We start from the raw sequence: 14,226 nt of genomic DNA, 5'->3' as shown, positions 1-14,226 counted from the left end.
CTCATTACCGTGATCTAAGGAATAGAGTGCCCTGGTCCCCACGGTGAAGGAAGAATGTCTCTTTTGTTCTTGTGTTTCCTGGGGCCCCTGAGGCCTGGTGGAGGAGTCTGGGCTCCCAGCAGTTCTAACGTGGCTCAGAAATGGATATTGCCTCAGGGAACTGCCCTCTGCATGGGTTCTTAAATGCGCTCAGAGACACTGTCACCTCCTAACCTGCCTACCTAACCGCAGAGATGCTGAGAGCAGGGCCATACGCATTTGTCAGTAACTCCTAAAAGACCCCCAAATCTCAGAGTGAGTCAGCATCAAATTCTTCCCACAGATTACCCCCTGCAAGTGCTTACCCCATCTTATTATCTACTGCTTGGCATGATAAACAGTGCGAGCCTTCTGTCTTTCACCAGTTTGACGCTGAACCCAAGTGTTCAAATTGTGTTTACGTATGTAAATCCGGATCTTCACATTGGGATGGCTGCCGGTTATAAATTTCACGTGGAAATTCCCAACGATCATGAACGTCCCCGATCAGGTTTATTTTGAATTTCTCAGGCGCCGAGGCCTGGAATTTGGGCAGGAACCTGGAGGGTTACCCACCAAAGACAGCAGAACCATCGGTATCATTTTATGGCTCTCAGCAAAGTAAATTTGCAGTCGTACCTGAGTGTCGGCCAAATGGATATTAGACTGGGGGGCCTCAGGAGCCATGGAGCCTGCTGCTCAAAAGAAATAAATTATGACACATGTTAATGGAGCCTTGTAGCCTGTCACATGGCATGTTTATGTCCTGAGATGAAATTCATTCTGGAGAGCAGATGGCTCAAGCTTTCCAGTGGGTGGATGAAATTGTTGGAAGATTAAAGGCCCTGTGGTTTACTGGCTGTGCTCAAGTAGTTCGTGGGGGCCTCTCTAGAGGTTCCTTGAAACACAGGGTTGCCCCGATGGGGCATTTTTCACCTCTTGCTGCTCAGTTAATGATGAGATGATTCGACAGAGATGTAGTTTGTCATCTCTAAGCTCCATTCCACCGTGGACTTCAATGCTGGAGGTAGGCAGCAAGACCAAACAGTAGAGGGAGATTCCACGAGTTGAGAACATTAAAAAACTTTAATTTTAATTTAATTTAATTTTAATCTCGGCCTGCCATAAAGGACAGTGCCCAAGACCCTCGGGTTATAAATTTGTAGTTGTTAGCTATCTCTGCAGCCTTGAAAACATTGGTGCCTTAATATTCTTAGCTCCACTCACCACTTGGGGGAATCGATTCATTTGGTTCAGAGACGCCATGTGAGTGAACATCACCTCCTGTTATAGGTGGCTCTGTGAATGCCTCAAACTGTAGAATCACAACCCTTGGGGAATGTGACGACGGATTTAGAAGGGAGAAGAATATTTGTACACTCCCTGCAGAAGGCTCTTTGGTGGTGGCCCCGGGAGGGAGAGGGGCCAACCTGGCTTGCTTTCCTTTAACTCCGCGATCCCACAGGTGCTGGATCATGACGTCTCAAAGGAAGAGCCGGTCACCTTTCACTTCCTGGCCAAATTTTATCCCGAGAATGCCGAGGAAGAGCTGGTTCAGGAGATCACACAGCACTTATTCTTCCTGCAGGTACCCCTTTCTGATGCTACGCCCCTGATCCTAAAAGTACCCCCCACCCAGAGACGTGGCCACAGACGCAGTCTGGACCGACCCCTCCATGTCAACCACGCATGCCTGCACGTCCTGAAAGCTCTTTCTCCTTCTGGAAAGCCAGCCCCTCTGGCTCTGTAATGAAAAAACGAGCTTCAGGACAGAACTCTGCTTGAGCGATGAGCATTGGTGTCAGATGAAACTGCAGAAGCGTGATGGCAAAAGAACCCTTGCCGGTAGCAGCTCCCTCACTAGATCCATCTCTTTCGGAGAGGGATCCCGTTTTCTTCCCCACTAACTTAAAAGTACTAGGTAGTTGTCCCGGAAGTCTGAACAGAGTCTTGCAAAGAGTAGTTCTTCCAAAAGTTCAAATTTCGCTCTCGTGAAGGTGAGACTTCAGCACTCCACTGACACTTGGGATTCATCAGGCTTCAAGCCACTCTTTGTCTAGGGCTGTCTTATTTTCCACTTGCTCCCCCTTTAGACTGTGAGCCTCTTTAAGGCAAGGCTCACCGAGTGCACGGTGGCCATCCCATAATTGTTCCACCAAATTGAAGAAATCAGGAGATGCATAATTAGAGGTTCAGAGACAGCTAGAGTTGACCCTCTTGGGGGGCAGCCAGGGGATTGGAGTGAGGGTGAGAAGGCTGTCAGTTTAGTTCGTGTTCCTACTGCTTGGTCAGAGCACTTCCCCAGTTTTAGGGTTAGTTTTTTTGTTTATTTTTTGCTGTATCTTAAGGTGTTTGGCATCTTAGTTCCCCAGCCAGGGATCGAACCCATAACCCCTGCAGTGGAAGCTCGGAGTTTTAACTGCTAGACCACCAGGGAAGTCCCTCCTGGTTGGTGCTGAACGCTGGAAGATCAGTGACAGAAAAAAACCCTGCAGGGGCATTAGATATGTGATTTCCCAGAAGCAGGCATGTAGGCTATCACCTAGGCCTCCTATGGAACTTCCCAGGTGGCTCAGTGGTAAAGAATCCGCCTGCCAATGGAGCAGATGCTGGTTCGATTCCTGGTTGGGGGAAGATCCCCTGGAGAAGGAAATGGCAACCCACTCCAGTATTCTTACCTGGGAAATCCCACGGACAGAGGAGCCTGGCGGGCTACAGTCCATGGGGTCGCAAAGAGTCAGACATGATTTAGCAACTGAACAACAAAGTTTACCCTCCCCCCAAAAAAGTGTATATGTATATGCATATGTATATATATTCCCTCTACAACATTCTCATGTCAAAAGGAAGCCCTCTCAGCTTTTCTGTAGTGTGGCTTAAAAACTCAAGGGTTAGAGAGTTGCCCTGCTTTAAATGAAGCCACACAATGACCTTCTGGGCCCCAGAACATCCCGGCCTTATAGAGATGGCTTTCTTGGAAGCATTGCCTACTCTCCATTCGACTTTGGCTCAATTTCCCCTCCCACTGAAATGCTGGAGCGCTCTCACGGCTGAGCAAGGCAAAATTTACTACTTTTATGAAACTGGTGATGTTGACGTCTGTGAAGGAGAGTTGGCTTTCCTGTTGTGTTTATTCCAGCCTGCCCCCACTTGAGGAGGCCCTCCTGCCTCTCTCTCTGGAACATCCCCCCGCCCCACCAGGCTAAGAAATTAAATGCCATGAGATATGTTAATTCAGCATTATGGCTTAAGAATTATATTTCCTGGACCTCATGTAGACTTAAAGGTTTAATCGATCAAGCTTTTATTGCTTCCTTTTTCCTTAGAGCAGGCATACTGAAAGCGATGGTTTTCTCCTGCAGTCATAACTCAGTGGCCTCGCTGACTTTGGGCTCGTGTTAAGACTTCAAAAAGCAGACTCTATTTGGTCTGGTTGTGCGTGTGCTCAGTAGAGGCCAAGGCTGCAGTCCTGGCCTGTTACTGACACCCCCTCAAGTTCACAGCTCTCCTCCGCCACAGCCCAGGCGTTCTCTGTCTTAACCATCACAAAGATTGTTTTCTTCTTCAGCATTTGATCATGAACAGAAGAGATAAGATGTGGATTTTTTTTTTTTTAATGCCTAGCCATCTTACCAGTAACTTCTCAGGGCTGAACTCCCAACCTGTCAGCAGCATGAAAAAAATTTAAAAAATACCCTTTGTCAGAAAATCATTAGCAGGCAGGTGCGGCAGGGCTTGTTAGAACACCCTGCAGCATCGGCTGCAAGCCGCCCTCAACGGCTCCCCTCCGCATGCACATTGTCACGTCTCCCCTGTCGCCCCTTGCAGGTAAAGAAGCAGATCTTGGATGAAAAGATCTACTGCCCTCCTGAGGCATCTGTGCTCCTGGCTTCTTATGCCGTCCAGGCCAAGGTAGGCTCAGAGAAGACACAGACATTCTTTCTGAGCTTTAATGCATGTCACGGGATCATGCCAGACATCCACTTCTCTGGATTTTCTGGGCTTCAGAGAGACTTTCCCCGGAAAGCGGGATGCTCTGGGACGTGCGGGCTTGGGGACCACTCTCACTGTCCCACTTGTGTACCATCTTGTGAGAGTGTGTGTGTGTGTGTGTGTACCAATGATGAGTGTATAGCTTGACGAATTTTCTGTGTAATCCTGTTTGCACATGTGGTTAATTATATTCGCTGCGCCAAGCTCTCTTTTCATTAACTGGGAAAAATGAGTTTATCGTCTCCAATTTTGGCCAGACATGGCCTTGAGATAAGAAAGGCCCAGGTCGTCACTGCAAACTCATCTTATGAGGACCAGTGGCCCTGTGTGTCGGGACCACACCCTAGAGAATGTTCTGTTTGATGCCCCCCGACGGGCGAGCTGGCTCTGCTTATGGTGGGCACTGCAGGCCCTCAGGCCCGCTGAGCCCAGCTGAGCTGTCTGGTGACCTGAGAGTCTTTTCACAGAGAATGGCTGCAGTTTGGGAACGGTGGGGCAGGGAGCAGTGTTCCTATCCGCTCTGTCTTTATAAGATGAACCATAGGATCTACCCAGGATGCTTCATGCTCCTCAGGTTTCCTGCTTTGTTCACATGCCACTTGCTCCTTTTTTTTTTTTTTTAGGTTGTTAACTTACCTTGGAATATAGCTCATTAACAATGTTGTGATAAGTTTCAGGTGAATACCTGAAATGCAAAGGGACTCAGGCATACATACACATGTGTCCATTCTCCCCCAAACTCCCATCCATCGAGGCTGCCTGTTGACATGTAGAGCTCCTTGCTGTGCACACCAGGACCTTATTGGTTATCCAATTAAAATACAGCAGTGTGTACATGTGCATCCCAAACTTCCTAACTATCCCTTCCCCCCATAATTTCCCCTCTACATGCCTTTTGCCCTTGGTCCCTTCGTTTACTGCCTTTCACCGCAGCAGGGGAAGATGACCTCAGAACTGGGTCACTTTCGTTAGCTTTGTGATTTTGCATAATCTTTTCGGTTATCATTTTTCTTTTTTCATTAGAGGTCTCCATAAAGCCATTTCCCTAAAACGTTCCAGAAGTTAATAAGACCCTCAACCTCTTAGCCCACTTTTTAAGGGGAGCTTAAGATAATTTCAGATCTAAGCCAGGAAGGAAAAAAACTGGCCCACTGTTTGGAGGAGAAAAGGGTCTGTACATGCTTGTAACACCAACAGGAGCATCAGGGTCACTGGATGACTTGTCTAATATTTGCTGGGTATTTGCCGGCCCGAGAGGAGGCTGTTGACTCTGTCACGGATACAGACACGAAGCGAGCATCTCTGCCCTCAGCAGTTTGTTCAAGGTCGTTCGGGCAACCTTGGGTAAAGCTCGGGGGCGGAACATGCGGCCTTGGGATTGCATCTTGTGCCTTGCCTATCCCGCTGCCCTGACAAATGAGTAATTGAGAAAACAGAAAATGGGCCTGGATTCAACTAAAACATATGCTTCCTTTTCTGCTTTGATTAAGAATATTAATAACAGGGGAAAAATGTGTCCTTTCAATCAGTAGCGCCCTGACAGTGATGAAGCAGTTGTTGTCACTTTCATTAAATCTGAGCACTTCCTGGCCCAGAACCGAGCCTCTCTCCCGCCCGCCTTCTCCCCAGCCGAGAGGCGGCCCAGGCTCCCAAGGATACCACCTCCCTCTGAAGGACTTCAGTTCTCAAAGGCCACACTGCCTTTGCACAAATTGGGGTGGGGGGGCCCAAATTCAAAGGCCACCTGTGGGAAAAAAAATAACTTTTTCAGGGAACCAGCAGATGTTTGCTTAGACAGATTTCAGTGTAGGAAAGCCCTCCTGATTTGGATCCTCCTAATTTAGAGATGAAAGTGATGCACAGACAGCATATGTGATTCATATGGAGAAGCGTGTTCTAGCTGTTTTTCCTGGTGTAAATTGTCATAGTCATACAAACAAAGGTGATCTATGGCTTCGAGTCTGCATTTGGGAAGCTAAGGATTGTTGGACCATGCTCCCAGTTTCTAGGATAGCTATTGATATGAATAGGGTGCCTCTGGTTGTAATGTTGATCCGATCTTACACATCTGTAGCGTTTTACCGTTTTACACAGTGTTATAACATGAATATTTCTTGAGATTCCTCAGAGGAGTCTTTTCCAGAAGCTAAGGATCAGGAGAGGTTAATAATTTGTCTCATAATACTTGATGTTAATTCTGTTTTAATTGGAATTTATAGCCCACTATTTTTTTGAGGTGTTTTTTTTTTTTTAAATGTGTGTACCATTTTTAAAGTCTTTATTGGATTTGTTACAATACTGCTTCTGTTGTTTATGTTCTGTTTTTGTTTCTTTTTTTTTGCCCAAGAGGCATGTGGTATCTTAGTTCACCGACCAGGGATCAAACCCGTGCCCCCTGCTTTGGAAGGCAAAGTCTTAACCAGTGGTCCACCAAGGAAGTCCCCCTATAGCCCACTTCCTGATGGACAGGATTTGACGGAAAAGGGAGCTAGAGGATGGAGCCGGGATGAGAACCCTAGAGTCTGATTGCCTCACTTAGCTTTTGCTCATACCATGAGAGGGATCTTTGGATACCACACTGGTACCACCCCTTTCACTAAATCCCAGGTTCATTTATATGGTCACACCCCTCCAAACTTTTCAATAAATTGTACCTGATCCTTCTATTATATTCCATTTCTTCTCTTCCACAACCTTTCTGAGACAGACAGGAACTGTAAAAGTGTGGTGGGGAAAGTGAATTTGAGTGCATTAACACATGGGATGTAATTACACACTAATGTATTCATTACAGTGTATCAGCTCTTCAGCTGATACAGACACAGTTCATTCCAAAGCATAAAGAAACAATTACCCTTAAAGCATAAATACAAATAGTAATCATATCAGTTAACAAGAACCGTATTTCATAGTTGGAGTTTAGGTTATATTTCAATTAAAAATGTGGTTTTTTTTTTTTTCCCTATTCATGTGACATACCAAACCATCTTGCAATGTCTTAAGCCACCTGTTGGATTTCATACTGACAGTTTGAAAATGTGTTCTTATTAAAAATGACTTGGAGAGGGAGTGGTATATAATTCCCAATCTTGCAGTGCTGGCCAGTAGATTCCTAGTGTCCGGAGAGAGGAGGGACTGGTGGGAGGGAGAGGAGACCTGTTTCCTAGTGTGGTTTGATGCCCGTCAGGGGCAGAGCGCCAGAACGCGACTGAGAAGTTGGGTATCTGTAAAGTGTAGGTCGAGCAAGTGGAAGCGTTGAGGCGGAAGAGGTCTGCTGGGATCAGGACCATAAAGAGTCTTCACTTCCTCCTGTGGGTGATGCAGAGCCAGGGAAAGGTTTGTGTTTTGGACAGATCCTTCGGTGGCCGTGTGAAGGGCAGAATGGAGGAACGCCAGTCTGGGAGCAAGGAGACCTGGTAGAAGGTTGTAGTGGTCCTTCAGACGAGACTGTGGGGTTCACACCTTGGGCAGTGGTCAGCTGGGTGGGAGGAGACTGACTTTTAAATATCCAGGTAGAAAGGGCTTCCCTGGCGGCCCCGTGGCGAAGAGTCCTGCAAGTGCAGGGGTCACGGGTCCAGCCCGTGGTCCGGCAGGATCCCGAGTGCCAAGGGGCGGGTGTGCCGCAGTTCCCGAGCCTGAGCCCTTCAGGCCACAGCTGATGAAGCCCTTACGCCTAGAACCTGTGCTTCTCGACAAGAGGAGCCACCACGGTGAGAAGCCCACGCGGCGCAACTGGAGAGTAGCCCCCATCTGCTGTAACTAGAGAAAGCCTGTGGGCAGCAGTGAAGACCCAGCACAGCCAAAATAAATAGTAAAATTAAAAAAAAATTAAAAATAGCTAGGAAAAAAAATATAATATCTAGGAAAAAAAGTATTCAGAAGACAAAACTTGATATAAGTGGTGCTGTCCTTTGCATATCTCCCTTTTGGAGGGACTTATCATTTGACAAATGGGTATTTTCTCCCTCTCGGTGTTGATTTTGAGATGTATCATGTTGGACGTGTGGATAGAGTTCATTGATTCTAACTGCTGTGCGGCAGCCATTGATGAATAAGCCTAATTTGTTTCCCCACCCTCCTGAGGAGGAGGCAGGTTTAGTTTCTGCTATTTCCCTGTTGTAAGTAGTGTTTTACTGAAAACTCTATCTGCTTCCTTGTGTGCATGTGCTAAAGCTTTTCCCCCTTAAGGTGGATCTCTAGAAGTAGAATTGCAGATACATCCTTGAATATAAAGAACTCATAAGTTTCTAAGAAAAAAGAGAGCAGGAAAACGGGAGCCAAGGGTATGAATAACAGGCAGTTTATAGAATATGAGAAGAGTCTGTAAATACAAAAAGATGCTCAGTCTTACCAGTAACCAAGAAAAAGAAGAATTAAATGTGGCACTGGTGGTAAAGAACCCACCTGGGAATGCAGGAGACCTAAAAACTGAGGTTTTGCTCTGGGTCAGGAAGATCCCCTGGAGGAGGGCATGGCAACCCACTTCAGTAATTTTGCCTGGAGAATCCCATGGACAGAGGAGCCTGGTGGGCCATGGTCCATAGGGTCACAAAGAGTCAGACATGACCGAAGTAACTTAGCACGCGTGCACACATGGAAGTATTTCAAACCCATGAAATTACCAAAGAATTGATGCTTTTGAACTGTGATGTTGGAGAAGACTCGTGAGAGTCCCTTGGACTGCAAGGATATCAAATCTGTCAATCCTGAAGGAAATCAGTCCTGAATATTCATTGGAAGGACTGATGCTGAAGCTCCAATACTTTGATCACCTGATGCAAAGAACTGACTCATTAAAAAAGACCCTGATGTTGGGAAAGATTGAAGGCAGGAGGAGAAGGGGACAACAGAGGATGAGATGGTTGGATGGCATCACCAAGTCGATGGAGATGAGTTTGAGCAAGGTCCAGGAGTTGGTGATGGACAGGGAAGTCTGATGTGCTGCAGTCTATGGGGTCACAACGAGTCAGACACGACTGAGCGAGTGAACAGGAGCTCCATATATTATCAATATTACTCTTTTATCTTTTTTTACATATCAGTCTTGTCAGTCCTTTTCTTTTTATGTTTTAAGTGACTTTTGATTTCAAATGATTTCATCAATATTCTTCAATATTTTATCCTGATGTTTTTATGGATTTCTGTTTATAAGTTTAAGTCTTTAATCCATCCAGAATTTAGTGACGGGTGTGTGGTAGGGATCTGACTACTTATTCTATATGTGTATTGATTAGACCTTTGTGTTTTGTGAAATCCTATTCAGAGCGTTTGGTCTCATTTTTCATATATATAAGCAGAGGAAAGTATGGGTTTCTGTTTAAGAAGTGACTCTGAGAGTCCTTTAAAATGTGGACTCCTTTTTTTCTCATTTCTTTTATTGTGAATAAACCTGTTGCAGTTTATCCCAGTGAAAAGTGGATACCTTCAGACTCTTTTTAAACCATACAGTAGGGATGGAAACATGCTATTTATAGCAACAGAGACGTTTTCTTTTTAAACCCTGAAGTCTCGGATAGGGGGCCAGGAGGCTACCTCAAACCTCTAAACTTCTCACAAGTGGCCAGAGGTGATGAAGTAAAACTAATGAAAACGAAAAGCTTCTGGGAGAGAAGTTTAAGATGCAAAGATCCACATATCATTAAACTCTTGACTTCCCTCATCATTCACTGGCAAATTGGTTTCTTAAAATTTAATTTGGCCTCAATGTGAACCGATTCCTCTCTCCCTGCCCTAAGCGTGGACAACATCACCCTGAGCATCCTGGGTCTTCCCCGCGTGTGCTACCTACTCTGCGCTTAGGGTTTTATGCCCACCTGACACCATCTCTTGACATGTCCTTAAAATTCATTAAACGACCAGCCATCCCATTATTTCCCCTTGAGAGCTTAGAACATCTCTGCTGCTTTGTTCTTTTTCCTCCCAGGAGGCCGATGAACTCCTTTCTCGAATTTAAATTCCATTGGTTTATATCAGGGGTGGACCCAGGTTTTGTGGGGCCAGAAGCTTCTATAATTTAGGGGGTTCTTTTAATGCAAGAACACCAAATTATAAATATAAAATTAGGTCGAGGCCCATGCAGATGCAGAGGCCTGAAACTCAAGCCTCATTATAGCCTCCCAGCAGATTCACTCCTGCTTGTTTTATCAGGGAGCCTCTGTACATGAAAGACGGGGGAACAGCCGTCTGCATCCATGCGGTGGTGTGACTCTCCTTTATATTCACCAGCTGCCACAACTTGAGGATCTTCTTCTTTTGTTTTGTTTGTGTTTTTTTTATTTTTAAAGACATTTAAGAGCAGACCCATACTTCAAGGTGGCTTTAATGTCCGAAGTGGAATTAGTCCAGTGGAGAAGTTCCCTCAGCAGCGTCCCTGCCACCTCCCCGGTGCTCAGATGTAACGTTTTGATCAGTGCGTAGCTGGGAGCTCAGTATGATAATGTGGGTCATTACTCTCACAAGCCTTTGGAGCCTGAATTTACAGCTCTCACTTTGCATATCTGCTTGCAGAAGCACTCAGAGAGGTTTGCAAGTGCAGCGAGGGCTTTGTTTATCATTCTGTCCCTCCAAAAATCAGAGAAGCCAAGAGTGACCAGCGTCTTTATAAATAATGCAGGGCACGACAGTGACACCTGGCGCGTTATGAGCCGGGCACCGTGCAGAGCGCTTCCCTGACTGCATTCTTATCACACACGCATGTACACACACGCGCGCATGTACACACATGCATGTACACACACGCACACACATGTACACACACACACCCCCACCAGGAGGCAGGCACTATTCTGACCCTTGCTTTCCAGACAGGGAAGCTGAGCTTTAGAGAGAGGGTTCCCCACTCGAGGCCTTGGGGCAGTCCAGAGCGCCCCTTCAGAACCCTCCAAGACCAACGCTCTCCTTTGACCATTTGGAAGCGGACTTGGAGTGGTGGCGTGACCTGAGTTTTTATCTTTTGACATCAGGTTGTATTGAATGCTGTGTGTTAATCATAGTTTGAAAAAAAATGTTATGGGTATTCCATTTGATCCCCCAGGAGAGTTCTGTAAGATACGTGCTGTTATTATCCTCATTTTACAGATGAGAAAACTGGGACACAAAATTTCCAAGGTCACTGCTGAGGAGCTGAGATTGAATTTTAAGAAGTCTCCCCCCTGCCCCCACTCCCCTCCTCCATTTCCAGGCTCCTACCTAGACCCTCCCTCGGAGGACTGTTAAAGCTGATACAGTTCCTGACTTATTACGGTCCTCCAACCTCCCTGGCCTTTCAGAGACCCAGAGAGACTAGTTTCCTTCCAGTTTTTTTAAATGAAGAAATGTATAGACAGGATTACCAAAACTGGCTTATTTTAAGTATTGAAGTTTGACCAACTTTTTAAACTGAAAAAACAAGGCAGTCCAATTCTGCTGTTTGCAAGATAATTATGAGATTCCTAAGAGATATGGATCCTTGGGGCTTTTATAGAAGAGTGATATGGGAAGAAGGCATGATTTCCAGTTGATGATAAACATCTCTTTTCAATCCCGTGAGTGTCTGTTGAAAAACACACCAGAAATCTAAACTTGAGGTTCTTGGAAATGAGAGGGGTGGGCCATGTCCTGATCCAGTTTGGTGGGATGTAGAGCCAACAGCCAGACCTTTTTTATTTTTTTTTTTTTTGCCAGTGTTGGTAGTGAAAAGCGTAAGTGTTTATAGAAGATTATACTAAAATACTGAGCTTTGTTGTCTTGGATCAAGAGAAAAACCACTGAATGCTAATTGACAAGAGACAGGGTTTGCTGTTCTATATATTTTATGGTTAGTTTCTTTTTTAAAAAACTCCTTCATTTCTGATTATTTCCTGGTCAGGCTAACTTTCTAGGAAAGAAAGAGATAATTGTTTTGAAATCAGGAAGTTTCAAGTTACTGTCCCCTGTGGGTACATGAAAATGCAGGGCCGACTTCTGGCCCTCCTCGTGATTCTCTCTGCAAATTTAGGAAAATCAGTTAACCTTTTATTTGTTTTTTTGTTTTTTTTTTTTTTTGTCTGTACGGTAAGGATGACAGTGTCGGCATCAGATTTTTCCAAAGCATTTTCCAGAGCCTTGAATGAAAGCTATTAAAAATATTGCCAGCACTGTCCCCAGCTCCCACCTAGCACTTGGCTCCAATTACCAGCCACTTACAAGTGTGTGTAGGTAAGACTCTTATCACCCGATGCTAATCACATCTCACACAGTTGTGTTTTGTTGTCTCTCTTCAAAACCTAATGTTTTGGTAGCAGCGACTTCCTTCAGGAGTTAGAAAATGTAGCCACATTTCTCTACAAATGTCACATTCTTATTAGCACGTTTCCCATCTATCCTGTATGGGATTATGCGACTCTGTTCACAGATATAATCAGCTTTGTATCTTCATCCGAGGATAACACCCTAGTGAGGTTGAAATCTTGACTTGTCATCGGAATTGCATTGCTTCCCGGGAGCTGGGAGGGGCGGAGGCTGCGTCGACCTGTTCAGAAACGCAGTTGTCTCTAGAATCTCAATCCCTCGTTCACCTTCTCTTCTCCTTTAGTACGGCGACTACGACCCCTCTGTTCACAAGCGGGGATTTTTGGCCCAAGAGGAATTGCTTCCAAAAAGGGTAAGAAGTCAAAGTTCCTGTTTGAGAAGACATAACCGAAGGACCTGCAGGAATACAGGATGGCCGTATCGAGAACGTTTTCATAAATGTTTTATCATCAGTCTTGAGTAAAGATTTGTGGAATTCCTTTGGGGTTGTCAGGACAGGCTTGGCCTGCAGTTGGTCCTTTCTTTAAAGGTGGATGAGCAACACTGGTTCCCAGGGAGGGGCATAGAGCAGCCGGAGTTCAGCCCGGGGAAGTGAGCTGTTTGCCGCTGCAGGGCGCAGGTAGATGCGTGGGCGCGGTAGCTTTTAATCCCTGGTGTCTTTGGTCTTGTTGCTTATCCACAGAAGCAGGCCTGCCCTCTTCTTCAGCCACTTCTGATTCTCTGGCCCCACTCACCTGTCATGTGTGATAAAGGCCTGCTCCCCCTTTCCCCCCATTTGACCTGCTCCCCTGATGGCTTCTGTAGGAGCCAAAGGCAGCTCTGGGCCCAGGGGGTCCTGCTGCTGAGTGAGGTCCTGCCCCTGGGCTGCACGGCCCAGGAGAGAGGGGCCGCTGCCAGCCCGGGAAACGGTGCATCCTTCTGAGCTGTGACTCAGATCAAACGATGCTCGTTTACTCACCCACCTCTGCCTGTGACTGGCCCCTTGTATGTGGTTTTTGGGGCTCCCCTGGTGACCCAGATGGTAAAGAATCTGGCTGCGATGTGGGAAACCCAGGTTCAGTCCCTGAGTGGGGAAGATCCCCAGGAGAAGGGAATGGCTACCCACTCCAGTATCCTTGCCTGGAGAATTCCATGGACAGAGGAGCCTGGAGGGCTACAGTCCATGGGGTCACACAGAGTCAGACACAGCTGAGTGGCTAACACACACACACACACACAGACACAGACACAGACACACACATGCCTTGCTGTTTTGTAAAAATGATGCATAACTATCAAAAAGGTGCGTGTGGTTTTTGCTTTGCTCTCTTCCCCGCCAGGTGATAAATCTGTATCAGATGACTCCGGAAATGTGGGAGGAGAGGATCACAGCCTGGTACGCGGAGCACCGAGGCCGGGCCAGGTGAGGCTGCTCTTCGCTGGCGGACGTCTCCCCGGGGCCTCTTTTCTTTTTTAAGGCGCTGCAAAACTGGGACGTGCTTGTTGAACAAAAAGCAGTACCAGAGTACACAAAAGAGCAAGGGAGCGCCGGCAGCCGCGCCGGGCTCCAGTGCGGAGTGTGTCCTTTTCCCGCGCGTGGGGGCGTGGGTACTCCCGCCTGCCGGGATGCGCAGACCTGCCACCTTCAGTGCTCATGCAGGTTCATTGTAAGATTCCTACTGTGTGCGTGCCCCGTAGCTTTTGCGTCCCTGCCTTGACTGATGGTGTTTGGAGTAGCTGTAGGTCTGTCAGTTTCACAGAACGTTCTGCAGTGTACAGTCTTACATCATTATGTACTTGTATGAGTCGTTCTGAGGCGAGATCCTTCAGAAGAAAAAAGAGTTGCTGAGTCAAAGGAGGTGAGCGTCTTTGCGTCTTGAAAGGTGCCTCCCAAATTGTCCTGCAAAAAGCCTGTACCCGTTTACGCGCCCGTGGGCAGAGTGTGAAAGGGCCCTACCCCCCTCCCCC

General features: G+C 46.6%; 1 protein-coding gene across 5 annotated transcripts in view; it reads left to right on the top strand.

Moving 5' to 3' along the window:
- Nucleotides 1–14,226, top strand: part of NF2 (NF2, moesin-ezrin-radixin like (MERLIN) tumor suppressor) — a 63,540-nt gene that overhangs the window by 20,965 nt on the left and 28,349 nt on the right. For all 5 annotated transcript variants that reach the window (XM_061141576.1, XM_061141577.1, XM_061141575.1 and 2 more), the window contains exons 3-6: nt 1,484–1,606; nt 3,847–3,930; nt 12,563–12,631; nt 13,599–13,681. In XM_061141576.1, the coding sequence (XP_060997559.1) occupies nt 1,484–1,606; nt 3,847–3,930; nt 12,563–12,631; nt 13,599–13,681 (359 nt within the window). The remainder of the gene's footprint in view (nt 1–1,483; nt 1,607–3,846; nt 3,931–12,562; nt 12,632–13,598; nt 13,682–14,226) is intronic.

Source organism: Dama dama, chromosome 5 (genome assembly GCF_033118175.1).
Source record: "Dama dama isolate Ldn47 chromosome 5, ASM3311817v1, whole genome shotgun sequence".
NCBI lineage: Eukaryota > Metazoa > Chordata > Mammalia > Artiodactyla > Cervidae > Dama > Dama dama.
Note: the sequence above shows the minus strand (reverse complement) of the source record. Positions and strands in the feature narration are given on the sequence as shown.